This window comes from Hippichthys cyanospilos, chromosome 7 (assembly GCF_059441005.1).
Source record: "Hippichthys cyanospilos isolate Australia breed blue-spotted pipefish chromosome 7, RoL_Hcya_1.0, whole genome shotgun sequence".
NCBI classification, from domain to species: domain Eukaryota; kingdom Metazoa; phylum Chordata; class Actinopteri; order Syngnathiformes; family Syngnathidae; genus Hippichthys; species Hippichthys cyanospilos.
This window is the reverse complement of record NC_142375.1, coordinates 16,807,092-16,833,414: the sequence shown is the minus strand read 5'-3', so window position 1 is coordinate 16,833,414 and position 26,323 is coordinate 16,807,092. Positions and strand designations below refer to the sequence as shown.

The following is a 26,323-nucleotide window of genomic DNA, read 5'->3' as shown; positions in this document are numbered from 1 at the left end:
CCCTATAAAATTTGCCCTATGCTAACGGTTAGCAATCGTGATTAGCATTAGCACGCTAGCTACTACCATTTAAGGTTCATAAACACTCACTACCATTTACTTCTTACATACATAATGTTATATTTACATTACACGCGTAATAGTGCCCTTTGAGTCACTCACAGATAATTCTTCAACAATTTTCTTTGTGTAAACTTTAAAGTGGAGTTGCATGTTAGCTACAATGAGGTCATTAACTTTTTATTTTTCTTCTTTGTCGCCTTCTTCTACTTCTTCTTCTCGACAAGCAGACTTAAATATAATCAAGAAAATTAATGTGCTTGTCATTACTTACATATTACTGACTGACTTCTACTCTGACAATCACTAACTGCATAACAACTGATAGCTATACTATAGTTTGTGAAAATCTGTAGAAAGCATGCAGTTATACATTATTTGATGCCAGTCGTACCCCCTCCCTTGCTGTTTTCTCACAGGCTCATGCCGATCATAGAGGGTGGCACCTACAGGGTCTGGTCCATGACTCAAGACCTCCAGCTGAGTGCAGAGCAGTCTTACGATCCAAATATGGATCCTGAAAACCAGTCACTACTCCACTACCATTGGGAATGTCAAAGCACATCAAAGGTGAGATTAGAAATGCAAAAGTACATCATTTTGGGGGATTTTTTTTCAGCCGTTCTAATAAGAGTACGCTTACTGTATTCCAGTAAGTCCACTCTCAACATTTTTGCCTTTTTTCTTTTAACTCTCTACACATTGGACTTTGATTTAGTGAAAAGGGAACCCCATAGAAAAATATCTCCATGGCAGTTTTTAACAGGAAATGTATCAGATGTGCTATGGTTTGGTACTAATTTGTAGCTGTGGAAACGTTATATAATTGGTCATCTGGTTCTGACCATCGGATATAGCGAAGGCGGATGAACACATTGTAATCTTTTGTGCTTTTATGTAGTGGGTGTGAATTTGTTTGTTTTCACACTCAACACTACTTTCACTTTTTCGGCTGGACTGCAACTGAAGACCCTCGAGAATGGGTGTGTCCAGTGTGTGTGTGTTTTAGTGTACACGTTCCTTTCAAGGGTTTTTCAACGGTTAAATGATCACAGCCCCCCACCCTGACAATGAAATTATATTTAAACACACATACACAATATGGTGTCTTGCATAATTAGTGAAGTCCCCTGTGTACCTTTACATAAATAGTATGTTCTTTTCCTGCATACAAACATTATGTACAGTATTTGTTAGTTTTCTGAAGACTGGTGTCAAATCTCTTTTTGCAGGGTCCAGAACACTGCTCCAGCCTGAATTTTGGATTGGGCTCCAGCGGTCCTGTACTGGGAATATCTGGCTCGGAGTTAGAGGCAGATGTTGAATACACTTTCAAGCTGTCTATCAGTAAAGATGGAATGACGCCAGAGTCCACCACGCAAGCTGTGAGTGTGCACCTTGTGTTGCGTTAAGAATAAACATGAGCAATAAAAATATAGTCAGGCCTTAGGGAACCCAATTTTAAGGGGCAATATATAATATCTCAGACTCTGACCATCACAAAGTTTACAGTTCAGCCTTAATTCTTGTGTGTTGTCTCTAGTTTATTGTTAAACATTCTAAGTAACCTTTAATATATTTTTTTCCCTTTATTATATGAAAGTTCAAGTTGATTTAATTTAACCTATTCAAGAGCACATTTTCAGGAAACTATAAAGGCTAGAAGCATTATCGTGATATGATGGTTCTCGACCTTATTTTATTGATGTACCCTCAGTGCCATATTTTTTCAGCCCCTAAATGGCGTAAGGTTTTTGGGGATTTAAAAAAAAAAAAATGAGTGGGAAAAAAAAATAAGATTGCTCAAATATAAATATCAAATATAAAGTGTGATTGAAAATCAGATGATGCATTTAGGAGAAATTTAGACTTTTGCCTGGGAAATATAGGCATTTTAGGAGAAAGCTTTTATTTTGTATTGCTCAGTGAAAAATCTGGTCATAAATCACCAATAAATCATATAGGGCTTTCACTATTTAATCTGTTTTAAATAAATTATCCCATCAATTATTTCATCAAGTAACTGCCCCTATACTTTTTTGTTTTATTTTTATCAGGTAAATAAGATTGAATGTGTGTCTGTTTATTTATTTATTTAATTATTTTGTATTTTGTTATTTTAATCTATTATTGTTGAACTCGAATTGAAGTTAGCGGCTATAACTATTCATTATTATCTTCTCTACATGGGAATTTTTAGACACCAACAAAACTTGCTTTTGCTAATTGGCTATCAATTGCGATTAGCATTAGCGCGTTAGCAATTTCCATTTATGGCCAACAAATTCTAACTACCATTTACTTCACACATACATAATGTTATACTGTATGTACTTTTATCATGCAATAGTGTTGTTAAGGTAACTGACAGACGATGTGTTAACAATATTCCATTAGTAAACTTGAGAGTAGAGCTGACGAGCTACTATGAGTTCTATAACTTGCTGTTCTTCTTATTGTTGATGGTCTTTTTATCGACAAGTAGACTGGTCATTTTTGAGCATGATTGCCTCCTACTGCTCATGGTTCATCTTCATCTTCTTATCAATTTGCTCTTACTTTGAAAAGAAAAATGAACTGTTCCCATTACAGCGTTAAATTATATTTAAGAAATGCAGAACCCCTGTTTAAAGTCTCGAGTGGCGCCTGAAGAGCCTTCGCAGACCCAATTTGAGAACTGCTGACAGACTGGATGGTTTTGTTCCACTGTACCAAAGCTCACTAATATGTGAGTGTGTTTGTGTTTGTGTGTGTGTGTGTGTGTGACAGGTACTCGTCCAAAGTGGTCACATTCCCATGGTATATCTGGAGTGTGTGTCCTGTAGGGCACAGTCCATCTACGAAGTCAGTCAGAACTCCTACGTCTACCTCCGAGGAACCTGCACTAACTGCCAGGGCTTTCACCGCGGGGTAAAAACACACAAGTCACTCTGGGACACACAGACGTTCACAATCCCACTATGGCAGCCTCAGTTAGATGAGGTCACTGCTACACACAGACAACAGTGAGGTCATTATTTCCAACTTCTTCCTGCAGCTTCTCCATGCTCTGTTATTCCAACATTTCTGGCGCAGGTATTAGTGAGTGGGTGTGACACTGAGGTCATTGTATAATTACAGCCAGAGAGATTCATTATCCTTTCTAAAAATGGAAAACAACCAGAAAAGACAAAATACGCGCAGTCACTTGGTGTTCAAGGGTGTTTTGCAGCTGGATGTGCTTATGTGGCTTAGCTTAACTCACAACTCATTGTCACAGGAGTGCATATAATCAAAAGTTGTTGTTTCCTTTGTCCTCATTAGAGATGGACCGCTATGACACTGCAGAACGAGACTCTGATCCTGGACTCCTCCTCAACCACCACGGGAAACGACTGCATGAACCTGGTGCTGCGGCAGGGCGTTCTTCGCCACGGAGACTCGTACATTTTCACGCTGCACGTAACTGACGACACGCTGGATGGTGAGGGTGCTGCGTCCATCACCTTGCACCACAACATGCCTCCGGCTGGAGGGGAGTGTCACCTGCAAGCGGGAGACGAAGCCGGGGGAGACAATGGTGAAGCGGACGCTGGAGGTTGGACCATTCGAACGCTGTTGGACAGAGTGCACTTCAACTGCTCAGGTACATTCTTTACACGTTAGGCAGGAGCTAACAAATTGCTATTATTGATTCGAGCAGACATGAAGACTTGCTTTCTTGAATAATGCCCATCCCTCATTTCTGCTTTTAATCACCGCATTTGTTAACAATGAAAGAAACTGTGGACGAACAATGCTGTTTAATACTTATTCACGCTAGGGAGAAGTAAAAGTGAAGCCCCCATCAATTGGCCGTTTAAAGTGAAAGCACTTATGGCCATTTACATTGCCATATGTCCATGCAAGTCAGGTCATAGAGAAATCATGGACTGAATTTACAGTTATTAAGAATGTTCTCTATTTGATCAAGTGGAACGGTGTGAATAATGATGCATGGCAAAGGGCATCCTGAAGAAAATGGAAAACTTGCAGATTGATAGTCAAATTTAGGAGAAAGATGATTTATCTATTTATTTATTTATTTTATTGATGTGTACAGCTATATTTACCTCAACATTCCTAGCCGTTTAATGTTGGAAAATTGCCACTGCACAAACTCATCGCCACTGCATACGCTCATTGCAATTAGATAATGTTTTTTTTTTTGTTTTTTTTTTTTTTTTTTATTACTGTACTTTTTTTATTTTTGCCAACCTTGTGGGACCATTTAGGTAAAGCGCTATTGTGCTCTCCTGAGTGTGCGCTGCAAAAAGCAAAAACAACAGCATAAACTGGATGAATTTGTGCATTTTCAGGAGTTATTCGCTTGAATTTCTTTACCTTTTAATGCTTAAAAGAGTGTTTGCACTTACAGGTGTTCATTATTTTGACTGCTATTGTAAATATTTTAATTGGGTATTGTAGCTACCACATATTTTATAATGAGTGTAATAGTCCTAAATTCAATTAGAAAGCTGATTGCATGATTCACATGTGATGAAGTGTTCACTAAAGAGATGGCGTTTTTGGTTTGCTGCAAAAGGATCAAAAACTTGTGAATGATGTGTTCATAATGACCAACAGTAGCTACAGGCAATGGTGAATGCTGCACCTGCAGCATCTCCTGTTGTCCGTAATGAAAAACAGTCTAAACCTTACACACTGTCCTTTAAGGTCACATTTAATTTTTTTTTACATGCGTTATCCTCACTTGAGATGTCAAAAAGTTATTGTGGCTTACAGTGTTTTTTTTTTTTTCAATGATAGACAGTCAAAATAGCTCCTTGCATAGTAATTAATTCAATTTCAATGACATATATAAGTTCCCTACATCCAACTAATTTTGAAAAAAATTCTTCATTTTATACTATTTTTTTCCTTTTTTTCTAGTTTGGCTAAAAAAAGAGTCTTGAAATGGCCCCGACTAATAAATCAGCTTTAGTGATTGCTTTTACTTAACGTGATCGACTGCTTCAGTACGTACTTTAGTGACTAATGCAATTGTTTTTTTAATACTTCAATACTTACAGAGTGCATTACTCAAACTAATCAATTACTTTCTACTAGCCATTTTTCGACCCTCCTTTACCAGATACTTGGAAGAAAAAATTGGAAACAAAGCAATCTGGGATCGGATGTGTGCACTCAAAAAATAAAAACAAAAAAACCCTCCAAAAAAAAAAAAATCTTTGGGACTGAATGAGTTAAAGGCTACCAACCGCTGTCCTAAACGCACACTGAATTGCGCTTCCCTCCTTCATTCTCTCCAGGGTACAGTGATCGTGGAGTCTCAGAGACACCTTTACTCTACGGTTTATTGGTGACCCGCTGCAAGGAAGACTACTGTGAGGAATTTTGCGTGTATAAAGGCAGCAGCCCAGAGCGTTCGGCCTTTCTTCCCCCGGGCTTCAGCTCGGCTCGACATCGCGTAGCTGTGTCCATCACAGTGGAGGATCTTCAAGGAGCAACCATCACTGCCCTCAACAAGTAACTATGTTTTACAGTTGAGAATGTTTGGATTAGATTTTCTTTTGACATCTCCCAAGGTTGAACTATTTTATCAAATCTATTAAATCAAATCAAACTTTATTCATTTAAAGCATGAAAAATATAAAATGATATCTCGTGAAAGATTCATCTTTTGGTGCGGTCTAACAGGAGGCAAAATTTTCATGTTTGTTCCGGCAAGGCTGCTTTGTCAGCGCTTCAAAATTTGGGCAACCTGTCAGTTGTTGCCATGCGACTATTTCATACAAAGACAGTGCAGTTTCAAAGGGGCACAAAAGATTGTCAACAGGTGTACGAGCGCTTGAGACTGCTTCATTTAAAAGAGGGATTTTTACTTTTGGAACCTCTCATGGTTTTTATCATGAAAAATTTTGGAATGCAAAATGAAGTTTAAAGTGATGGAATCTACTGTATACTGCTAAATCTAGTTCAAGGTATTAACTAGGCTTGATTACTTCTAAATCTTTTTTAAACATACTTCAGAATATACTGTAACATTAATGTACAGGTTTCATGAAGGTCAAAACATTTAACTGTTCCCCTGAGACACAGCATATTCATTTGTGTCCACTATGTTCGCATTGTCTTTGTAACTTTTGTATCTTTTGTGCAGTATTTTTTGGAGTCATCCAAGCTACCCTGCTGTCTCCAAGTATCCTCAGTAGAGAACATCCTAATCTTTCCTATGATCTCTCACGTATTTGGTTAGATCCACGTAACTTTTCTGAATGGACACAGAATGGACACAACAATTGGGCATAAATGAATAGGTTGGGTCTCAGGAGGCTAGAACTGTATGGCAGTGAATGAGTTAAGTAATTTATCGCCAACCTAGTAACAAAATGCATCTTAAGCTGTCAATGAAAATAAATGAGTTAAGAAACAAACAAAAAGTTTGATTTGATAGTGCAGAAAATACAAATTTTTTTTCAAACTATCTTCTACTGATTCAACTCAATGTTCATCTGTCAGTTTTCATTGAGGTTTTGAATAAATTGAAAAATATTTTGTGTCAAGCAGCTGCAATTCTGAGCATTTGGACAATTTTAAGTCTGTACACGGATACTCGATGACCAAAAATATTCATCATTTTACTGTGTATTCGATTAGTTATCAGTTATCGCACCTTTAGTGATAACTAATCAGAGAAATGTATCAAGCAAAACTATACAAGTTTGTGTTTGTACACAGATCAATTGAGGTGGTGCTGCCAGATCCACCAGCTGTATATAGTAGTCTTCCTCACTGGCTGGCTGAGCTGACTGACAGCAGACTCAAACAGCTGCTAGAGCAAGGAGACTCCCAGAGGGTCCGGGAGCTATCCTTGGCTCTTATTACTGTTCTCAATGAGGTAAGGGAGATCTAGACTTGAACATACTGCATGCATTTATCCAATTCATGACCGCTACAATAACATCACAGTGAATGAAACCAAAAGAATTTCAGAATCACTGTTTTGGCTTTAACTTGATAAAAACATAAAATACATCAGACTCAGTAAAAAATAATGATTGTTATTGTGTGCCTATCACAACAATCATGTTTCTTTTTTTGCTTGTCAAAGTTTTCTGTGACCAACTCATTTGACGACCTCAAAATGCGTAGCTCAAATCTGTATGATTTGAATCTGTATGAATATGATTTGTTAATTAAAGGGCGCCCTCACTAAAATACAGTAGCGGAAGTGACATCGGCCAGCACTACTGATTCGAAAGGCCCTGTGGAGACTTGATTTTGACATGTTAGCGCAAAGAATCAGAAATCTGTTTAGGCTAAAAAAAAAAAAAAATCAACATACAGTATTATCTGTTGAATTTGGCTTTACATTTAGCAACACAATAAGGGAAGTTCCCAATAAAACGGAATTATTTATGATTAAACCACATTTCCACTACAATTTTTTTAAATAAAAAAAATTGCTGTTCCTTGACTGGTCCGACTTAAGGAAAGAAAAATAGAGAGGTAAGCCTGCAATAAAACAAAGTTATGTTCATAAGGGAAGCCGCAATAACCAAACCGCATTGTAGCAAGGGAGCACTGTACTACAATATTTTCTCTGCGATGATGATGACTTTAAAAAAAAAAAAACGCTGAGATCAGATAAACGATTCATCTGTTAGTCTCAAGAATAAGTTACAATTTTCTGAAACAAATCCTATGAATTCGTAAATGTAGGTCAATGCTTGTTTTCATTCCTTTTTTTTGGACCTGACCGACCACTACTGAGTGTATATATTTCATAACCTGTATAAATCCTGACTGTATTTTGTAACAGTACGAGCAGAGCAGGGAGTCAACTCAAGTGTCTCTAGCGGAGCGAGATTACCGGGTCAGAGTCCGCAGCAACATCACCAGGGCGCTGACTGCACTGGATCTGAACACCGTCAATGATATTCAGCAAACCTCTGCTGCCCTGGCGCAATGCACAGTGAGTATGATCTTCTACTGTATCTGAAGAGAGCAAACCAGGAAAAAACATCTTTGAAAATGAAAGAGCTTTCAAAGAACTGGTTGTTGTTTCCTCTGTTTTCTTTTCAGGCAGTGAGTAGGGAGTTCATCTGTGAGGAGTGTCAGAACAGCACACTAAACAAACTTGAGTCCATGTTAGAGATTCTGCAAAATGACACCAAGCAGGGAACGGTTACTCCAACTGAAATTGCTGACAACATCCTCAACATCATGGGTAAATTCATTGGAATTTATTAGTTCTCTATGGCATCATGAAAAAAAGCTTCCATCACAAGGCTGTTATATTAACAGACAAAAAAAACAAAAACTTATTATGAAACACAAAACAAGTTTTTCATTTGTTTGCTTTTGCATTTTTTGTTTTTTTTAAATGTGTTTCTGTTTTTCACTTGTTTAGTTATTTGTATTTGTGATGTACAATTTAGAGCCTCCGTAGTTCCCCAATAACGACAAGCCACATGTCGATAATTGTTTTTAAATAACCCTGTGTTAAAAACAGGGCAGCTTGGTGGAAGAGTGGTTAGCATGTCCACCTCACAGTTCAGAGTCCCACCAGTACTGCCCAAGACAACTGGGATAGGCACCAGCAAGCAAGCGACCCTAGTAAGAATATGCAGCTAGAGAAAATGGATGGACAAAAAATTATAAGTCCTAGAGTATGTTATTTCATTCTAAATTCAACATGGAAAATCACATCTAATGCATTCGAATATCTCTGTTATTCAATACTGAAGTAATTTCTGGTGTAGATGTCCCAGTGGATGCAGAAGAAACGTTGGGAGTGGATGAAACTAACTTATTTTGGCTCAACAGATCATAAATTATAACCACTCATTCATTTAACTCAGGTGGCATTTCCTTTAGCATTCCTCTTATCACACAACTCATGTAGATAGAAAAATAAATGATGGTTCAGATTTTGGAAGCAGAATTCAAATCTCCAGCTCTTTCTCACACGTCTCCCAAAAGGTGATCTGATCCATCAAGTCAGCCAGTCAGCCTACGTGGATTCCGCATCTGTCTTCTCTACTTCTCCGTTGACCTCGTCTGGTGCATACCCTGGCGGAATACAGTTGGACCCCTCTCCTTCCTCCTTAGAGCCACACCCACTGCGAGTGGCAGCCAAAGCCTACAGCCTGTCCTCCGTCCTCATGCTAATCCTAATGCACGGCCGCGTCTTGAACGAGGAACCGCTTGTGCTCAGGGGATCAGAGATAGCTGCCACGGGAAAATTGGCAGACCCTCAGAGCCTCCTCTGTTACCACGGCAACAGCAGTCCAGGTGGGCCTGTTTATTCAGTGTGGAGCATACCATCATGTCTGCTTTTATCACCTTGCGGGCTGAAGATGGTTGTAAATTATTAGGAGGACTGTCAGGATCAATGTGTCATGATTGTGTCATCTTGTATGTTTGTAGAGTGCCAGCGGTTCTCCATCCCCAGGGCATTCAACAGCAGTCTTGGCAGAGCGGCTGCAGGAAATAGCGTTATGCAGTTACTCTTCCAGGTAAGCACACTTAAATTTGCACACTTGCAAAGGCCACTGGCCAATACTCCTTACATGACCCCCATTTTTTTTTTTCCGTAGTTGGAGTCCAACCCTTTCCCCTTCAACTATGTAGCCAACTACACAGTCTCCACAGAGGTGGCGTCCATGGAGTTTCGCACTCAAAACGGCACCCAGATTCCCATCTCCGGACTTGATGACAGTATCGCCATCACTGTTGCCATTAACAATGGCACCGGCGGAGAGCTCGGCGCAGATTCCTCAGCTGCAGGGGGCGTGCCCACGGCCGGCGCTGTGAACATCAGCCAGTGCGACTCTGTCATCGTCAAGGTGATCACAGGGAACAACAACCGACAGGCCGGGCTGTTTGTTCAGCTCAACTTCACCGCATTGGAAGGTCAGTGCACACCTTGATATAATTCAAATGTGAGCAAGCGGGCACATTTACATGTGAGAGTGTGAATTTGATGCCGAGTGGAGAACAAATTTGACTTTTTCTAAATAGAGGTTTTGCAGATAACCAAAAACAAATGCCATTTCTCAAATATTTCTATACCTGGTTGTCGATACAAATAAATAGCTTACATTTTACCCTGACCAAAATCTTTACAGTCATTTGGACATGGATTTAATTATTTGCAGGACAGCTATAAAACAAATAAAACACATAAAATATCATTCTAACCTAGAAATATACAATGTAATCTAATAATACAGCTCTTGCCGCGTTCAAGGAAGGTGGGGAATTCCACTTCTGACCTCAACGCGTTCAAGGCTAATGTAAACAAAAATGGCTAGGTTCAATATTTTTTTTGTTCTGGTTCATCACAACACGTTTTGATCTTTGATCTTTGTTTTACAATTCACTGTCTTTGTCCCGATGGTGGTCGCAATTAATGAGTGACATCAGATTGAAGCCGCTCCGTAAAGTCGGGCCATTTTTTTTTCGACTTTGCAACTTGGACCCCTAGTTCAAAGGGATGTTTGAGAGCACGTTTCCTACTCTGCAGTTGGAAAAGTCCGATTTTACGGCTTCCTCGAATGCAGCCTTACACACTTTTGTAGAAGTGAAGCCACCGACGGCCATCTTGCATCGCCATTTGCTTGAGTACATTGATTTCTCTGCGGCGTCTTTTCTGTATTTTCTGTCTCTATGGCAAAAATTCCTCTGCCCATGGCATACAATAAGTCTGAGAATCACTACATGCACATTTGGAAGAATGTGATTTTTAAATTTCACGCTCAGTGAAAGTGTGAATGAGAGAGATAATGGATTCTTTTATCTTTAAAAAGACACAAAAAACACTGTATTCCTATCTTTATTTATTATATCAGATGCAGGAGGCAGAACCGAGAGGGATGAAGCCTCTGAGGAGCCATATATAGAGGCCTACCTTCATTCCCATGAACGGCCTAATGAATTCAACTGCACGGATCGAAAACGTATCACACTCAGCATGACCCGAAGCCAAGGCCTTGACCATACGAAGTACACGTTCTTCCTATCACCTGAGTAAGTGCCTCTCAATAGATGCATGTCAAACATGGTTGTTAGGGATGGGACAGGATCTTGCGAGATGAGAACGCCACAAGATTTCTCGTCCGTGCATAGGACGAGATCTTTATTCTTTTGGCTGATTTTTTTGCAGCAGAATGGGCGGCTTGTTACTGTTCTGCATGATATTAAAATACGTCAAATGTCATCAAATGTGCTGAGAAACCCAGACTACATGAAACCATCATAAAATCTCACTGATTATATTTAACAAAAAAAGTTGATTGTCCAAAATAAACTATAAAAGTTGGCCATTCAAATTTAAGCGGAAATGTGGTTGTATTTGTTTTGGCACACAGGGCAACACAGCTAACTTACTTGCGAACCAATCACAAGTAAGAACCAATCACAATATTTACTTTTAAGCAAACGTTAATCAATTTGCCGTCAAAATGTCATTTTCGGTCATTTCAAACAAATTTACTCCAATTTTTACTCCAATCTCAAAAAGGGTCTCAATTGACAATTGGAGAAACAACGCCCTCCGGTGGTAGGATGGCAAAGTGCTCGATTTGACTTGGAATAAAAAAAGTGCTTTATTCTTTCACTGTTAATATCGCCGAGATTTAGCTAAATTAATCGTGGCAGCCAAATATTGTGATTGTGATTAAAATTCAATTAATTTTGCAGCCCTACATTCAAGTCACCTCTGGCAATATTTCAGTTTTCCCAGTTGAAGAAAACTATGGCAAAACACTGGCAGATAAGACAAAGACCGCTTTTAAACAAAGCCAAAAAAAAAAGGGGATGCCATACATCACAACTATCAAGACCTGATTGCATTTTGTTCCACTATTCAGTATTAGGAAAGATCTCAGCTGCAGCTGGAAAAAATAAGCCTGACTCCACGTTCTGAAAACTGGAAAATTAATTTTAGGCATGATTATATGAGAAATTTTGAAAAAAATCTTGTCTCGTTCTTGTCGTGTGGGATTTGTCTCTGGTCCCATCCCTGATGGTTGTAAATAGTCAATCCTGTACATTTCTACCATATGTTCCCCAGGACATATGACACCACACTTGATTACTTCATCAACGTGAGCACGCCCTGTAGGCCCAGCTCCCAGTACGCCGGCGTTCATCTTGAGGTCGGGCTGTTCGCCTCGCTTTGCCAGTACTTCAGCGAGAGCGAAAAGCAGTGGCGAACGGATGGCATGGTGCCCCTAGCAGAAACCAATTCCAGCAGAGCCGTTTGTCGCACCAGACACCTCACCGCCTTCGCAGCGGGCCTCTTTGTACCACCTCATGCCGTCAGCTTTACAGTACCAGTCAGTACTACGTATATGCTACTATGAGATATTCCTTAGTGTTCAACATCAACAACATGGTAACTTTCTTCGTGTTTTTCAGGTGCGCTCGGGCCCACCGAGCTTAGTGGTGTTGCTGGTGTGTGTGCTTGGCTTGCTCTGCTATGTTGTCGCCGCTGCCATCTTGCACAAGTTAGACCAGCTGGATTTGCGCCGGGCTGGCGTGGTTCCTCTTTGTGGCACTGATGGACTCTTTAAATATGAGGTTCAAGTCAAAACTGGCTGGAATCGTGGTGCGGGTAAGTTATGAATGAAGTATTGTATTATACATAATATATAGCCATCCTATAGTATTTTTATTGATCTTTTTTTTCTGAAATGCCCCCACGCAAGGGAAAGGTGAGCCAAATATTTACTATTTATTTATATTGTTATTTTTGAGAGCAATATGAGTTTTTTGTGATAGGAGCTGTTTGATCATATCAGTTATATCAATTTCATTAAATTGTTTTATAAACCGAATTTAAAAATGAGCTAAACTGTGAAATTGGTGTTTTGTTCTAGTGACAGAGTGTTGAAAGCGTGTTTACCATTGTTACATGCTACCTTATTGTGGCATTTAAGCAAGTCATTCACAAGCTTGGAATGTAAGGTTTACTGTACACAAAAACTGCTGAAAAATTAGTATACACAGTTTTTTCTTCTTCGCTAAATCAACCTTTAAATAAACTTTGTTGGTTTTACTACTTAGATTTAAGTTTTAATCAATCAGAATGTCTGAAACAAATTGAGATTTTATTTTTGGCCATATCTCCCAGTCCCAACCCCAATGTATTTATTTATTTATTTTCAGTTTAAACCCATTTCCATTGCAATGAACCAGAGGCAAGCTGATTCAATATTGCTGTTGGATATCAGCGCATCAATAGCCAAAAACTTCAATATTTTTCAAAAAATTGCCAGTATTTTTCGGTTAGGCTTTTTAAATTTATTTTGTATTTATTTTATTCAAGTGCCGTACTTTCTTATATTCGACCAAACTCAAAATATTTGGAATAAATGTTCCATATTTTCTCAAATGTCTCATTTCTGACTATTGCTCTTTAAATTGTATCACTTGAACTTCTTTGACATCTTCTAAAATTGTATACTAAAAATCAGATCAAAATCTGTATTGGTCAGTATTGCCGGCTGCAATATCAGTATGATATCAGAAGAGTCGTAGTGAAATACCCCGAAAATGAACTGAAATGACAAAATAATAGGCATATATGCTTCAAACGTTTTTATGCCACTCAATTAAAAGTGACTGTCAACCAAATAGAAAACTGAGCAACTTGAAGGGACAGTTTGTAAGATTTAGACCATTTTTCATTAAAAATAAATAAATGATTGTAAATTTCAAAAACTTGCAAATGAATGTGTTCTTACTGGCCACCAGTATGTTTTAAATATAATTATAGGTAGCTCCTCCTCAAGCTTTTCCAATTATAGGCAAAAGTTCAACTTCTAACTGCTTACGATTTCAGGCACAACAGCTCATGTAGGAATCAGTCTGTATGGTCGCGAGGGCCGCACCGGACACCGCCATCTTGACAGCAGGGGCGCCTTTACACGCAACGCCCTGGACATCTTCCGTGTCGCGACAGACACCAGCTTGGGCAGCGTGTGGAAGATACGCATTTGGCATGACAATAAGGGTAACGACATCAACAAAATGCATGGTGTGATAATTGGTAAAGCCGTCTTACTGGATATTCAAGGAAATCATTGACTTTGCCTCAGGTTTGTCCCCAGCGTGGATGCTACAATATGTCTTGGTCAAGGACTTACAGACAGGAAGTAGTTACTACTTCCTGATCGATGAGTGGCTGTCCGTAGACAACGAGAAAACTGATGGCCGGCTAGAAATGGAGGTGGAGGCCTCGGGTAAGGAATTTAGACCTCGGTACCTGATTCATGTCTAAAAGAGGGACTTCTGGCAGTCTTAAAAATAACTAACATTCACATCCGCTTGAAAGAGACTTTGTTTGCTGGCACCGAGCGCTCAGCACTGGCGATTGCTGACTTCTTATTTGGTTTCTTCAGAGGAGGGATCGCTTCGCCGGTTTCCCCGCCTCCTGCGTTGTGAGATGCAGAGAGCGCTGTGTGAGAGTCACCTGTGGCTGTCGCTGTGGGAGAAGCCCCCTCGCAGCCCCTTTACTCGTTTGCAGAGAGCCACATGCTGTGCTTTGTTACTGCAGCTATTTTTGGCCTTCAACACACTGTGGTTCAGCATTGTGGTGGACAAGAGAGTTAGGTGTGTGCACATTTGTGTTACATGTTATTCTGCCCTGTGCATTGTCCATTTTACTGCAGTGTTTGCTTTATGGTTTCATAAAGTGTGCATGGTCTGGTGTTGTCTCAACAAATATTTTGCGTAGCAGGTGGGTGCTTGTACGATTTTGTTGCCCTGTTTGGTGTATTAGTATCTTAGTATCTATCTTTCTGTCTGTCTGTCTGCCTATCTGTCCATTCCTCTTTCTCTATCTCTGTAATACTGTTTATATTACCCAATCTATTATCTATCTAAAGATATTATAATCTAATAATATGAAACTAAATCTAATCAAATCTATAATTTTCTGTGTAAATGTAATATATTATTGTCAATGAAAACGTTTTACAGTTGACTTTCCCTTCAAAGGTGGACTTCTGCTCAAGCCCTGATGGAGGTGTGCTCTGTTAATCTCTCTGGTCCTGACATTTTTTTTGCCGTGTTTGTTGCAGCTCACAGCCCGTGGCGCAGTCATCTTCACTAAATGGCGAGACTGTGGCAGCGGGTGTGGTGACATGTCTAATTGCTTACCCACTTTATCTCCTGATCTTCACACTCTTCAGAATGAGCCGCAGCAAGGTGATGACACCAAAACCTGGTTTGTTAACAGTCTCTGGCACAAAAGCTGATTATTTCTCTTTTTTTTTGTGCAAACATTAGTGTGTGTCAGTGAAGCAGGTGCCTCCTCCAGAGGACCACGAGTCAGTGGAGATCGATTACTTCTTGGAGAACTCCATGGCTGGAAGTTCTTTCCTCTACTTTGATGGCGAGGTAAATTCTTGTAACATAATTCAAACATTTGTTGCTGATTCCTGGTTATTTTTCTTCAAAGTCTGCATTTAATTGAAGCATGAACTTATTTAGGGATGGGGTTTGAGAAAAAAGGAAAGAAAGAAAGAAAAGTTGACCAAGCTGGGTAAGTCGACTTTAAAAATAGGTCGACTGAAAATATCCGCCTCAAGGCTTTGTCGGAATCATGTTTGCGCTGCCATTTTCTACATTGACTTTACTTACTTGCAGTGTTGCAATGGTGAGAAGGCAGAAACACTCCTCTAAAAAACAAGGGATGTCACAAGCTTGGGGTCATTTCCAATTTATTAAAAAGTGAAAAGAATAAAGTCATGTTCAAGTCGTAAAGTGGAAAAGTCATATTGCAGCAATACTTTGGGGCAAAAACATATGTACAGTCTTGACATACGGCCCCGTTGTCTTGGTGCACCACCTTCTACAAACAATCCATAATGGCTCAGTTTTAGCAGCAGGAGGCAGTCAAGCTCTAAATATGTCCAGTGTTCCTATTAAGAAGAACAGGAAGTTATTGACCTCATAGTAGCTAACAGGCTGCGCAGCTCCTCCCTAATAGGTTTACCCATGAAATATTATTGAAGCATCATCCTTAAGTGACACTATTGCATATGTAAATGTAGACTTATTATTACGTATTTAATACTGCTCATTACTCTGGCCTTCTCAAAGTCTATTTTATGTCCCTCTTTTTCTTTCTCTTTCTCTCTGAATCTCTCCTCAGACCAATTCAGAGGAAACCAATGTGGATTTGCCCACTCCATCCACCAAAAGGTCAGTGATTCTTTTGATGTGGCACTTGTTTTGTTTTTGTTTTGATTGCATTCCTATAAATGGGACACTTTGTCAATTTCAGTTTGGAGAGTTGGTGCATGGCAGAGGAGGAGACGGACGACAGAGACTGGCCCGAGCTGTTGGGTCACGCGTCTGTGACAGGAGGGGCGGGACATGGGGCAGGGCTGCCAAGGCTGAAGAGGGGCCAAGGAAGCAGGCGCCTTGGTGTGGACATGACCTTTAACCCCGATGAAGAGGATGAGCAACGTCACAAGTATTTTACTTCATCGGGTAAGCTCAGATCAAATGAACATCATTTATACATCATTTATTAAAATCGATCCAATGTGCATGAGTACAGGGCAGCTCTATTTTCGGAGATACCTCTGGGCAATCAATCAAATTGATCGGTTTTATCTTGTCATCTAGAAGGGATTTGACTCAAAAATGATGATGAATTGACTCAGTGTGCAAGTGATTTTCGCAACTGTGGGTCCACATTGTGTCGGTGTTCCTTTTTCCTCACAGATGAGGACCTTATCAAACACATTCTGAGCGATGGCCAGAACTTTTTCCCGCAAGCGGATGAAAGTGAAATGGCTGATCTGTAAGTATCGACGTAATGCAAAAAAAAAAAAAAAAAAAGATCTGCTGTCTTAGGAATCTTCTTAAATTGAATTCTATTTTCCTTCCTGTCCCGTGCATCAGGTCAAGTATTTTAGAAGACAACACCGAGGTGATACTTCTCCAGAAAATCAATGACCCTCTTCCCCTTGAATCAGTCAGAAGAGAACCCCCGAGAACAGCTTTCTCCTCCAATACTGGTGTGTTTGCATTCATGAATGAAAATCACAGTGCTGGATTTGTATAAACACAATTTCTTTAAATAAACAACAACAACAACAGGGGGATACTACGCAAGTTTAACTCATTCAGTGCCATGTACGAGAATTCTCATCTTTTAAAAAAGTAATAACAATCATAAATCATAAAATTCTGGTCAAATACATTTTGGAGAGGAGATGACATGCTTGACTAATGCTTACCTGATATAAGCCAATTGAGGACTGTAGTGATAACTATGACCACTGGAGGGCAGTGTTTCCACACTTACAACATAGCTGTTACTTAAGTGCAAGTGTAAGGTTTTTTTTTGTGGATGTGTATGGGGGTATTCATGTAACTACATTCTAAAAACTGTTGAGTCAAAAAGAGTCAGAGAAAAATTCGGGGGCTTTCATTGAACCCAAAAAGTTAAAAACTGATATTGCACCTCAAACATGAAAATGTACTGCATGTGAATAAAATAAGTTAAAAATAAACTGAATGCAACGGTATATGAGTGCTAATATTAGTGATTTTGGATATAGACATTGGATCGGGACACCTGTGTTTTCTGTTTTATTCATTTGACCCAACTTTGTGGGTTAGGTATAAAATTCAAAATGTTCTGTTGGTCCCTTTCCGACCCAATTTGTGTTATTTTGACCCAACTGTTTATCAGTTGTGTATTTTTTGCGCCCGTTTGTCTCAAAAATCATCAAGCAAATTGTGCTTTTCTTTGGCACTTCTTGTTTTTCTCCTGAGTCCCGAAACTATTCTGACAACGTGTTTGCGATTTAGTCAAAGGCTCTTTGTGTTTTTTTTGTCCAGTTGTGGCGGATGTGTGTCGTCCCAGACGCTTCCCTCCCTGGTGCGGTCGCGCCGCCCTGTGGGGCAGCTGGGCGACGATCGCCCTGGCCAACGGCGCATCCATCTGGGCAGCTCACGGCTTCAGTCAGAATGTTGCCACGATGTGGCTCGTCTCCTGTTTTATCAGTTTCCTTTGCTCCTGTCTGCTGTTGGAACCAATAAAAGTAAGACGCGAAATACGCTTGCAAAACGTTAACCATTTAACCAGAAGAGAAAGAGAACCCGAGCCGACGATGAATTATTTCTGCATGCGCACCTTTTTGTCAGATCGGGTTTCACGATTGGTCCATATCTCCTCCAGGTGTTGTGTGAGGCCATCTACTACGCGGTGTTTGTGTGTCGCCTGCGCCCCGAGGACCAGGATGTGCTGGTGGAATTCCCCATGGTGGAGAGGGTGGTGCAGCGGGTCCACAGGGTGCGGCCGCCTCAGGGCTACGCTTTGTCCCAGGATCGGCACCAGGCCCGCAAGGTCCGCATGCTGCACAACATGTTGAAGGTAAGCAAGACGCGCATTATGTGCGCTTCGTTGTGTCTACTCAATAGTTGCAAAATGACCATGGTTCTTGTTTATTTGCAGAACTTCCTGGTCTACATGTTCTTCTTGTTGGTGGTTCTTCTACTGAACTATTCGGACTCTGCCAAAGACACACACAGCCTCAGACTGCGTACTCAATTGCAACATGTGCTATATACACCTGAGTACCACAACATCAGCAGGTAAAATCATGGTCATGCCTTTGAACAGATGAGTTCGAACGATATTTGGAGGCTTGTGCTTTAGTGTAGTGTAGAATGTATCTAAAGGGATTCTTTTAATAGTAAGACATTAAAAAAATAACCAGAATATGGCTATGTACTGGATTATAAGATGTGTTTTCCTTTAAAAAAAAAAAAAAAAAAAGAAACATAGGACCACTATTTTTAGTAAGACTTTTTGATAAAATGACTACATAAGGCTTTTTTGGTTGTTGTTTTTAAGAAAACGACTGTGTAGAGTAAGGGGTTTTATCAGAAAAAGAAACGTCTTTTTAAACCCCGACCATGTATATAGTTAGGTGTTTTTCTGGGGAAAAAAATGACCAAAAATGGTTTGGGGGGAGTAAATGTATTTATAGCAAGGCTTTTTTTTTTTTTTTTTTAAAGAAATTGACCATGTATACAGTAAGGTGATAAAAAACAAACAAACAAACAAAAAAACACCAATTTACAGTCAGGTGTTTTGTTTTGGGTTTTTTTTCCTCAAGACAGAGCAAGCTATATTTTTTTTAAGAAAATTATCATTTAGATCATTATTTTCATTTTTAGATCGTTATTTTAAATAACCATATATAGTACAGCTAAAAAGAAAAACATGTATGATTAGGGGTTTTTCAGGAAAATGGCCATGAATATGCAAAATATTTTCTCTTTCATGACAAAAAATATTTGAGAAGCACATGATGTATACAGTAGTAAGGTGATAAAAATGTCTATTTATGGCATTTTTTTTAAACAGCCATCTATGGAAAGGCTTTTTTTTTTTCAATAAATGTCTAGTAAGGCAAGTAACTTATATGGTGAGGTGTTTTTTCAAAGAAAAAAAATACCATGTTCAATCGGGCGTTTTTTCTTCAGGGGCAGGGAAAAAACCCATCTATAGTCAGTTTTTATCCCCCCGGAAAAAACAAAAACAAAACGTTTTTTCCCTGAAGAAAACAATGTATATGGCATTTTTTGACCATCATTAAAAAAATGCTGCATAAAATTAAAAAGTTGCTTTTCAAGGGAATTCAGAAAACCCCTCCAGTTTTTTAATCTAATTTCAAGATCGTCATCTTTGTAAAGTCTTGCCATTAATTGCTTGTATTTTCTAATCTGTCTTTCATTATCATTTAGCCGCCATGATGTTCTGACGTGGCTGAACAGATCTTTATTACCTCACCTTCTGAATGACTCCACCCTTCTTGGAGGCACAGGAAGTGTCTTACTGGGCACGATGAGACTCCGACAAATCCACCACGTAAAAGGTGAGATGGCCTTATTGTTGCTTTTCATGGACCTAAAACCTTAGCAGATCTGATAAATGCCCTCCAATCACATTGTATGTGCACATGGTTCATACTGTATTTTGGTCTGTTCTTTAAGATCAAATGGATCAGAGGAGTCTTCTCAATAACTCCATAGACTTGGTCATCCATCTGAACAGAAGTCTGGAGGAGGCTTGCAGATCCCTGCATCAGCTACAGGAGGAACAATGGCTTAGTCACAGGTGGGTGGTTTTTTTTTTCCTTTTTTTTTTTTGAACAGTCAAGGTAGTATGAGGGCTACGCAAATCAACAAATCGTTATCGAAATGTTGTATCATGAGTTTTCTTACCGTTTTGTCTAGCTTTGTTTTATTGTCAGTCTTAAGTGATATCCACATGTGGGCCGTTTCACAAGAGCTTCTCTGAAATGCGCCATGCATATCAGGTTTCTATTTTGAAATCATCAGATAATGATTGCCTCTTAAGTTCAGAAGCTATTCGTCATCCTGCTTCTAACCCATTTGGTTTGAAGGAAGATGGGTTTGAACCTTTGTGCAGTGTTGTGTCCAATTTGAGGCATTTCACATCCAAGGGAAAGCATGAAAGAAGACACTAGGGGGCTGAAATTTCACCCAGATGGGGACAACATGTAAAAGTTCAACATGGCACGACCACTTAGTTATCACATTATACCAAGATTGTGTATTCCCTCGGCAAAAATACTGCGTGAATGATATGGAACAAAGGACCCAAAAATGGTCAAAATTATGCTTAAGGGAAAAAACTTGCAATAAGTTGTTAACACCCAAATCAATTCTGTTCTGTTTGTTTTTTTTTTTTGTAGAAGCCGTGCTTTGTTTGTGGAGTTCTCACTCTACAACATCAACACAAGACTCTTGGCAGTCTCTTCCTTCATCTTTGAGTTTGCAGTTTCCGAACGTTCTCAGTCCAGCCTCGACCTCATCGTCATCACTCTGTGGCCGATCACAGGACTGGATCTGCAGCTCCTTTTAATGGTAACCACTTCTTTTAAGGGCACATCCCGATTAGCGCAATGCGAATAAATGACAAATTACGACTGCTGTTTTCCGTTTTACTAGATGGTCCTTCTCGCTCTGGTCTTCTATTTCCTGGTACGGGGGCTTTTGGGTTTCCTCCGCGAAGGTTACTCATACCTCCTGTCCAGCTGGAGACTCCTGGGTGTGTGTAAACTTGCTCTGGCCACTTCTGTATGCGGGTTGCATGTGAGCCGTTGTGTCATGGCCCAGCGGCAGTGGGCCTTATACCGCCATCACCCACGGGATACCTTCACGGACTTCTACCCCCTGGCCAAACAGAATCAAACGTACACCGTCATGGCCGCTTTGCTACTCTTCGTATTGGTGCTTAAGGTAAGAAATAATCAAACGCAATCGCACCATTATGCCTGTGAGATGATTCTGGTGGGATTAATCAACAGATCGCAGTGTTAAGTTCCATTGTTGTCGCTTCCACAATGGAAATGTGTGAAAAGGTTGATTTGGCGCCAAATAATAAAGTTAACACGGTGTACCATTACTGCATATATCAGAGGCAGGACATGAAAATAAGCATTTATACTTCATATGAGAAAATCGCCAGTGAGATATAATATTGATTGATTCGAGTTAGGCGTAATATCTGCTGGTGTTGGTGCAATAAATTCAGACATCATTCAAAGGCCCGTGCTTTTGAAGAAGTTGGAAGATTTCCTTTGATACGTTTTGTTCCCTGTGCGCAATCACGCAGGCCTCTCATCAGCTGCGGTTCTTGAGAGAGTGGGCCGTGTTTGGACGAGCTCTTCGACGTTCCGTCTGGGAATTGCTGGGCGTCGCCCTGGCCCTACTGCTCTTGCTGCTGGCGTTCTCGCACACCGGACACCTGGTCAGTGTCTCTACCAAACACACAAGCAACAAGGCAGGCTTTTTTTTCTTTGATTTTTTGGGTGGGGGAGACCACCATGTACTGTGGTAAAGTTTTTCATTTTCGAAAAAAAACGAAGTGCCGAAGGCACACCCCCCGCCAAAAAAACCAACGACCCTGTACAGTGAGAAAGTCCACTTTGACCTTTAATTATAGAGGAACAAATAAAATACACATTGTGTTTTTGGTTTCAAGTCATCTCACCTTTGTTTTCTCATGTCGCTCTTTATTTGTCACTCCAGCTCTTCCACTCCGTCTTTGATGGCTACTCTAGCGTCAGCTCCACTTGTCTAGCTTTGTTGGGCGCCGGCAGCAGAGGTCTGTTGTCATGGGAACCTTCCCGGACACTAACCGGTCCCTCCAGTTCCTTTTCCTCACTGGTGTTCCACACCAGTTTCGCCGTGCTTCGGTTGGTCTTGATCTGGTTGATCACCTCGGTTTTACTGAGAAACTACCGGCGCGGACGTGCAGAGTTGTACCGCCCCACCGATGATCTGCAAGACTACGAGATGGTCGAGCTGTTCCTCAGGAGGCTCAAAATGTGGATGGGACTTAGCAGGACCAAGGAGGTACTGAACCGCTGTAATACATTGCTGTACAGTAAATGAGCGAGCGCTGGTACGAATGTACCCAAAAACCAATACTACTGAATCTGACTCATCATTACAGATATGTATTTTTTTTTGGTGTAATAGTTTACGTAGAATCAATTTTCAAAGCTTCTTGCTTATACTGAGGTCATTTTTCAACACTCCGCATGTGATTGAAAATTTATATATCAAAAACGTCAGCGGTATTGTATCGGTGACTTGCCGTGGAAACGGTTAACCCTTGTAGCATTATGTTACAAATTATGGAAATTCCTTAAGATTTTTTTTTATGATAACATTAAAGAATCAATTGGTAAAAAACACTGCAGCTGAAATTTCAGCAGATGATTAAAACATGTAAAATTTCAAAATGCAACAAGTCTGACAATTCTTTGTGATTGCAGCTGGACAAGTGAGATTTTGTGTACAGACATTGTCCAAATTTTGGACCATATAGAACCAATATAATAACAATTTTTGAGATGCATATTAATAGGATTTCTGACAGGTTTTTGCGATTTTTGCAATATTCTTTTAAGCTGCGGTCAAACTATGTCTGCAAACAGAAAATTATTGACTTGTGTTTCACCTCAAGACAATAGGTGGCGGTAGAGACCAGTTACTGGCTATGTTTTAAAGTGTCGTGACCGACCATGCAAAAGTGTTGTGAGGGGGCGCTCTGGAGCAGATCGATTGCATTTCAGTGCTTTGTGTAAACGGAGGAATGACGTCAACTCACGCGTAAAGAAATTGCTACACAGTATATTGCATTTACCGTAATGTTCCCCCAAAGTGACAATTTTGTCCTTTTGATTTCGCTTCAGTTTCGCCACAAGGTTCGTTTTGAAGGCATGGAGCTTCCCCCGTCGCGCGCCTCCTCAACCAGCGACTGCAAGTCCCTGTGTTTACCGCCGCTGGACCGCCCCGACTCTCCGTCCACGCCCGACAGCATCGATGCCGGCTCCGAGGCCTCCTGGTGCCCGGCGTCCTCCAGCCCCTGCAGCCTGACCGAAGCCCCCGGAGTGGGCCCGGGGCTCGGGCTGGGTCCGGGCCCCGGGGCGGCGGCGGCGGGCGCCGGCTGGAGGGAGAGGGCCGAGACGGAGGCCGCTCTGAAAAGGCTGCTGCCGACCTTTGACGCCCTGCTGCAGCAGCTGGACCGCGTCGCCGTGGCGACGGAGGATCTACTCCACGCGGAATGCCGACTGGAGCGAGCGCAAAGGAAGAGGACGCGCAGAGGGAAAAAGAGAGGACAGGATCAGGGACAGAGTGGAAAGGGGGGGCACAAAGACTGCGGACCGAAAGAAAAAAAGTGCGGCAAAGACAAACACAAAGTAGGCAAGAAGGCCAAAAAAAAGGAGACGATTGAACTTCCAAAGGAGTGTCAAGACTCCGAAGCCAATCCCAAAATGATTTCGGGAGCGTCAAACGTTCCCGTTGCCAAAACCAAAGCACTGCTCCCCACCTCACCACCTTCCAAAGCCTCCCTCGTCACTCCCCCGCCAACTCCGGTAACAGACGCCTCCACTCCCGCCGTGTCGTCGCCCGTTAGCCCCCTTGGCCATTCCCAGCCTCCCAAATCGAGCACGGCGCCTCCACGCGCCCCTTCAGCATCGTCGCCCACGGCCTGGGAGCACGAGAAGGAGCCCCTCCCCTCCTCAAGCCTCTTCAACCATCCGGCCCACACTACCACCATCCCTACGCACAAGCGCAAACGCAAGCCGCCTCCGCTAAAAAACAAGGTTCACCCCAATTGAGAAAAGGGGGGCAGGAGAATGTGAGGTTAAGGACGAGAGGGGGGCGGGGGCTGCGGGTTTTGTCTCCGACGCTCCTCTCTAAACCTCGCGGATGAGGAACGACTCTTTTAATGCTTTCTAAGAACCGGCTGACGTCAGATGACGTCAATGGCGCCCCTCGGTAGGGTTTCCATTGACGTCCTTTTACGTCAATGGCGCTCAAAGTGTTAAGGAGGAGAAGGTTTGCGGTAATTGCCCCAAACGAGGTGCAGGTCACCGACTCCAGCGAGGCAAATACCAAGAAACCGATGTTCTCCATTTCCCCCTCACACAGCTACAATCGACCCTGGAGGTCATACGGAGGTCACTGACAGAAGCACATGAAGGTGCTCACATGAAGACGTAAGTTTGAAAAAAATGGATATTTTTCTGCCACGTTATGTGTACGTGTTTCCTTTATGGTACTATTACTACTATGGGTACTTGTGAGCCCATCTGGTATACACAATGCGTTACCACCCCAAATTTGCATGCAAGGCAAATGCAGATACACGCACACGCGTCGCACGTAGACAAACCTCAGCGGGGGCTTGGCTTTTGCAGCCAATTTTTCAGGGTTCCAATGATGTGGAAGCGGTACAGAAAGCAACGGTAAAGTGACGTGATGGGGGACAGAAAGGTTCAAGTCAAAAAGGACACAAATGTAAGTCGGAAATGAGGAGGATTTTTCTACTACTTCACTCGCAATGAAGCTATATTGACTCTCAGTATGGTGTATTATTTTGATTGTGTTCAATATGGTTGTGATGGAAATGCACTTTGGATTTAATATCGTTTGTTCTGAAAGGCAGTGTGGCGTTTTCCGACGTAATAAGCTTGGTATCAAATCCATTACAGGAAGCTTTACTTATACTGTAGATTAACACAAAAAAAAAAAAAATCCAAAGCTTTTGCAGCATTTATGACTTTTACCAGGTCTTTAATTCATTTTGTACTTAGCACTTTATTGTCAAACGGCTACGTATTTAACTCATCAACTGTATACTGTTTTGATGTTATGAAAATGTTAGAGTATTAATATGGTTTTGGAGCAGTTACTTTTTTTTTTTGATCAACAAATGTACTTTGTCTCCAGTGGGCACAATCTCAGGGAACACACACTTTTCCTCAAAACAAACCAAGGGTGGAAAAGTCGCTTTATGCAGTATTGTCATTTGCAATTGACACCACCTGCTTCCTCCAAAGAACGCGTTGAAACAAATGTGTGGCAAGTCTCATTAATAGTTGAAAACCTAAAAGATTTTGTTTTACTTTCTGCCACATCCGTTAGGAGCATTTCATGAAACCTGATTCTAAAAAAAAAACAAAAACTTGCATTATGTGTGTAAAAGTCTGTATATTTTGGTGCTTAATGATGTATATATTTGTGTTAGCATTTCTTGGTCCAATTATATATGGTCAGTTGAAGCACAAATGTTGCAAGGAGTGGTTTGCGGTCTAAGCTAAAGATATGTTGAAGCACGTACCTATACAAGAGTTCATGTCCACTATCTTCATGTGACTTTCTATTGTGCTTCAAAAGGAGCAACTTGTGTAAAACCTTTTCCAATTTGTCAGCTTTTGTTGTCGTTTTCTCCCATCTGTATTTTGCTGTTGTGGTTCTGTTCATGCTTTTGCACTTGACAATGTTGAATAAACGGCTCAACAGTAAATACAATCTCTTGAATAAGTGCTGCGCTCGTTCTGCAGATCTAGAGACCAACTGCAGTGTGCTACAGTTTGACCTTGTTGTGATTTACATTCTTTGCGGAAAAGGCCATTGCCATCTTTTAGCAATTGATACAAATTCATCCATTTTTTTAACCCTGTCCACATCTCTAAACGAAAAAGAAATTTCAGGATCAGACGAGTAATCTCCTAAAAGCCCCACACCCTCCCTCCCTACCAATCATCTATCATACGCATTACTGGGCTACGCAGGTTATTTTCCACAGCATTAAAAAATGTCAATAAACCTGCATCAGTAATTAAAACTTATTATAGCCTATGCGATAATGCCAAACCAAAAAAATAATTATTTTTTACTTGTCCACCAAGAGCAA

At 40.8% G+C, this 26,323-nt stretch overlaps 1 protein-coding gene across 1 annotated transcript in view; it reads left to right on the top strand.

The window, feature by feature from the left end:
* The window catches only part of pkd1a (polycystic kidney disease 1a), a 59,015-nt gene extending 33,083 nt beyond the window's left edge, over positions 1-25,932 (top strand). Inside the window, 34 exon segments of the mRNA XM_088420199.1 lie at positions 480-630; positions 1,293-1,445; positions 2,830-2,970; positions 3,364-3,685; positions 5,352-5,568; positions 6,781-6,940; positions 7,865-8,017; positions 8,128-8,272; positions 9,028-9,339; positions 9,475-9,563; positions 9,645-9,960; positions 10,899-11,076; positions 12,122-12,386; positions 12,469-12,664; positions 13,895-14,065; positions 14,151-14,294; positions 14,454-14,664; positions 15,135-15,261; positions 15,343-15,453; positions 16,211-16,260; positions 16,343-16,551; positions 16,789-16,867; positions 16,969-17,084; positions 17,914-18,116; positions 18,254-18,448; positions 18,530-18,669; positions 19,828-19,970; positions 19,973-20,038; positions 20,077-20,200; positions 20,802-20,973; positions 21,058-21,348; positions 21,725-21,859; positions 22,141-22,467; positions 23,313-25,932. Coding sequence (XP_088276325.1) covers positions 480-630; positions 1,293-1,445; positions 2,830-2,970; positions 3,364-3,685; positions 5,352-5,568; positions 6,781-6,940; positions 7,865-8,017; positions 8,128-8,272; positions 9,028-9,339; positions 9,475-9,563; positions 9,645-9,960; positions 10,899-11,076; positions 12,122-12,386; positions 12,469-12,664; positions 13,895-14,065; positions 14,151-14,294; positions 14,454-14,664; positions 15,135-15,261; positions 15,343-15,453; positions 16,211-16,260; positions 16,343-16,551; positions 16,789-16,867; positions 16,969-17,084; positions 17,914-18,116; positions 18,254-18,448; positions 18,530-18,669; positions 19,828-19,970; positions 19,973-20,038; positions 20,077-20,200; positions 20,802-20,973; positions 21,058-21,348; positions 21,725-21,859; positions 22,141-22,467; positions 23,313-24,242 — 6,742 coding nt within the window. The 3' untranslated portion in view covers positions 24,243-25,932.
* The last annotated feature ends 391 nt before the right edge of the window (positions 25,933-26,323 follow it).